Here is a 4060-nt window from a genome sequence, read left to right as displayed (position 1 = left end):
AGAATATAGAGTTAAGTCTTGTTTTCCATATTCTAAACTTGTTTGGGTTAAGTTATAATGTGTTATTCATCTTGTATTACTAAAAGTTCAAAGTACACAATGTATACATTATGAGGATTTGAATATAGGTGGTGATACTTTGCTAGCATTAGCTCAAACCTTGACGATTGAAGACCAGAATTATATCTATATATACATTTTTTTGGAAAAATTTTTACAATACCGATATTTAAGTTATAAATGTCACAAAGTACAAGTCGCTCGACGGTAGCGACCAATCCTTCCAATATACAGTTGAGTATTGATATACGTAAGCAAAACTAACATATCATGTGGACGTTGACAGTAGAAATCAATGGTACGTCAGCTAAACGAGCATGCATGGCTATAATTTGCATATAGGGAGTTTAGCAAAAAAAAAAAATTCATATAAGGGTTTCAAATAGTTTTGAGATGCTCCTCTTAGTACCAAATGTGAAAATACTACTATAATATTACGCTAGAATACTAAATCATATTATCCAGAAAATAATTTACTAATATGATGTAAAGTAGTATCAAGTATCCATGCATTGCATGCATAAAGCATTATCGTCTTAATCTTATTTAAACATATATTCTGTTATGGTAAAAAATTTAGAAAGAAGGATCATTATTTTAGGTAACTTATTCGACCGTAGTCCAAACTAAAAACTTGTCGCCACAATCTTGGAAACTATAGAATGCTCGTTGGTTCTAACTTTATAAGATGACTGTCTTCATTCAATACCCTTTTTTTTTTGTGCACTTCATTCAATACCTAACTTCGGTTTTCTATAAACTCTTATTTCCCAAAACAATAAAAGATAGTTCTCTCTATATATTAACCAGATTTAGTACTTTTATTAGTTAAGAAACTAAAGAAGATTTGTTTACTTCATTTCATCAAGCTGATACTGTGGGCCATATGTAATCAATTATAGTTGTAAAAGAAAAAGACATCAAAATGTTAAAACCTTTTCAAATATTTTATAAATAGAGACCCTTCACGAGTCTTTTAACAAATCACGTACCAAAACAAGACATTAAACAGTATTAAAACAATGGAACTCTTACTTCCACACCCATCAAACTCAACTCCACTCACCGTCCTCGGCTTCTTAGACCGAGCCGCCTCCGTCTACGGCGACTGTCCATCCATCCTCCACACCACAAACACCGTCCACACTTGGTCCGAAACCCACAACCGTTGTCTCCGAATAGCCTCGGCTCTCACTTCCTCTTCCCTTGGCATTAACCAAGGCCAAGTCGTCTCTGTCGTGGGCCCCAACGTCCCGTCCGTCTATGAGCTTCAGTTCGCTATCCCAATGTCCGGAGCCATCTTAAACAACATCAACCCTCGCTTAGACGCACATGCACTCTCTGTCCTCCTGCGTCACAGTGAGTCCAAGCTCGTTTTTGTCGACCACACCTCCATCTCTTTAGTCCTCGAAGCAGTCTCGTTCTTGGGACAACATGATAAACCTCACCTCGTCCTCCTCAACGATGATGACGATTCTTCCTCTGCTTCATCAGCTGCATCTGATTTTCTTGACACGTACGAAGGGATCATGGAAAGAGGAGATTCAAGATTCAAGTGGATCCGTCCACAAACTGAATGGAAACCGATGGTGCTCAACTACACTTCCGGAACGACGTCGTCTCCCAAAGGAGTGGTGCTTAGCCACAGAGCAATTTTCATGCTCACTGTTAGCTCCTTGCTTGACTGGTCCTTTCCAAACCGTCCGGTTTACCTCTGGACCTTACCGATGTTCCACGCTAACGGTTGGGGTTACACGTGGGGAACCGCTGCCGTCGGAGCCACTAACGTTTGCACACGGAGAGTTGACGCGCCAACTATATATGACTTGATCGATAAGCATAAAGTAACTCACATGTGTGCTGCACCGATGGTTCTCAACATGCTCACTAATTACCCTTCCCGTCAACCGCTCAAGAGCCCGGTTCAGGTACTCTACATATCCTGGTTTGATTGCCGGTTTGGTTTACGATGGCTCAAGACTTTGATTTATACTTTATTCAACGATAAATTAATAACCACAATAAATTAATAGATTTTGGGTTAGTGTAAAATATGACATAGTTAAATTTAAAAATATATGTAAATATATAGTCTCAATATAAATTAGTAATTAATTTATATAGCGTTTATATAAGTACAAACAAATTATTCTATTTTTTATTTACGTGAATTTCATCTTTTAATTTTTCTAATCATTTTAAAATGTTTTGATGTAATTTTGTTATTTTACACCTAAATAAAATTTAATTTACGGTACATATTTTATTTATGCCAATATAAATTTATATTTGTAAATCAATTAAGTTATATATCGTTAAAATAAATTATTCTTCTTAATATTACATAAATTATATTTAAAAATATATAACTCTAAAAAGAAAATTTGCTATAAAGTAATAAAATATTATAGTTCCAATATAGATTTTAAGGTGAAGCTACCAAGTTGACAAAAAAAAAAAAAAAAGCTACCAATTCTTGACAAAAAAAAAAAGAAGCTACCAATTCACTAGAACTTAAGATTTTGAGGGATGGTAAACTTTTGAATCAGGTGATGACGGCTGGAGCTCCACCTCCCGCAGCCATCATCTCTCGAACAGAAACCCTCGGTTTCAACGTCGGTCATGGGTATGGTTTAACTGAGACAGGAGGCCCTGTTATCTCATGTGCTTGGAAGCCTGAGTGGGATCATCTTGATCCCTTGGAGCGAGCTAGACTGAAGTCAAGACAAGGAGTAAGAACCGTTGGATTTGCTGAAGTCGACGTTAGGGACAAGAGAACAGGTAAAAGCGTAAAGCACGACGGAGTTTCAGTAGGAGAGATTGTGTTAAAAGGAGGATCAGTTATGCTGGGTTACTACAAAGACCCTGAAGGAAGCGCAGCGTGTATGAGAGAGGACGGATGGTTCTATACAGGAGATGTGGGTGTTATACATGAAGACGGTTACTTGGAGGTTAAAGACAGGTCAAAGGATGTGATCATATGCGGAGGAGAGAACATAAGCAGCGCGGAGGTTGAGACTGTTCTGTACACTAATCCTGTGGTGAAGGAAGCTGCGGTGGTGGCTAAACCGGATAAGATGTGGGGAGAGACGCCGTGTGCTTTTGTGAGCTTGAAGTATGGTAATAACGGTGATGGCTCGGTGACTGAGAGGGAGATAAGGGACTTTTGTAAGACGAAGTTACCTAAGTATATGGTTCCAAGGAAAGTAATTTTTCAGGAGGAGCTTCCTAAGACATCTACTGGTAAAATTCAGAAGTTCCTTCTCAGACAAATGGCTAAGTCTCTTCCTTGATGATCTGGTTTGAGTTATTGAGTATATGAAGAAACTCTAAGAAGTAAAATAAAGTGTATTTATCTTGGGGATGTATTAATGTACCGTTGAGAAGGGATTAGTTTCTAAGTGTGATGTAACATGCTTGATTTGCTAAGAAAGAGCGACTTACAACTTAATAACCCTCTAACCTTATTATTACAAGTGTGGTTCATCTAACTGTCCTTGTCCTGTCTGATAAAAGTACTTGCTTTGTGATAAAGTTTGACCTCTTCCGGAGATAGTAATATCGCCCATGTGCTTAAAGATATGAAAGCTTATGTTGATAGTCAATGGCCTTCCATAAATCTTAATATCACGGTGTGAATCACTGAAGCTTAGCAGCCACACAAAAAGGCACCCTTGGCTTCTGAAACAGAGCATTGGAAAAGAGTTAGTCCAAATTAGTCTCATTCGCAAATGGCTATAATCAGTGGCTGATCTAGAAATAAAATTTATCTGGTGCAAACTTATAAACACAGTTTAATATCTTTGCATACAATTTACAACAGGGACATTATCAAAAAAAATTTGTACAAAATTACACTAATTTGGAAAAAAATCCATGGTGGGCAACTGCCCCTCCTACACTGGACATAGGTCAGACAATGGCTATAATATTCAAAATTTCATTAATATATTGTACAAAAAACTTCTACCTTTGATGATAAAGATAAGCTTATAAAAAA

The 4060-nt window shown here is 37.2% G+C and overlaps 1 protein-coding gene across 1 annotated transcript; it reads left to right on the top strand.

Annotated features, from left to right (window-relative positions):
* Positions 1-1023: 1023 nt before the first annotated feature.
* Positions 1024-3511, top strand: LOC106402277 (probable acyl-activating enzyme 9). The gene is made up of 2 exons (XM_013842981.3): positions 1024-1988; positions 2610-3511. The coding sequence occupies exons 1-2, from the start codon at positions 1083-1085 to the stop codon at positions 3351-3353; spliced, it is 1650 nt and encodes a 549-aa protein (XP_013698435.1). The 5' UTR covers positions 1024-1082; the 3' UTR covers positions 3354-3511.
* Positions 3512-4060: the final 549 nt, after the last annotated feature.

The sequence above is a fragment of the Brassica napus genome, chromosome C5 (assembly GCF_020379485.1).
Source record: "Brassica napus cultivar Da-Ae chromosome C5, Da-Ae, whole genome shotgun sequence".
NCBI classification, from domain to species: Eukaryota; Viridiplantae; Streptophyta; class Magnoliopsida; order Brassicales; family Brassicaceae; genus Brassica; species Brassica napus.
This window is presented reverse-complemented; position numbering and strand designations above follow the sequence as displayed.

What these genes read in the sequence shown, in the direction of transcription:
- LOC106402277 (XM_013842981.3), top strand. Translation starts at nt 1,083, where the DNA reads ATGGAACTCTTACTTCCACACCCATCAAACTCAACTCCACTCACCGTC. An exon ending in CGCTCAAGAGCCCGGTTCAG is followed by an intron (nt 1,989 to 2,609) that starts GTACTCTACATA and finishes CTTTTGAATCAG; the next exon opens with GTGATGACGGCTGGAGCTCC.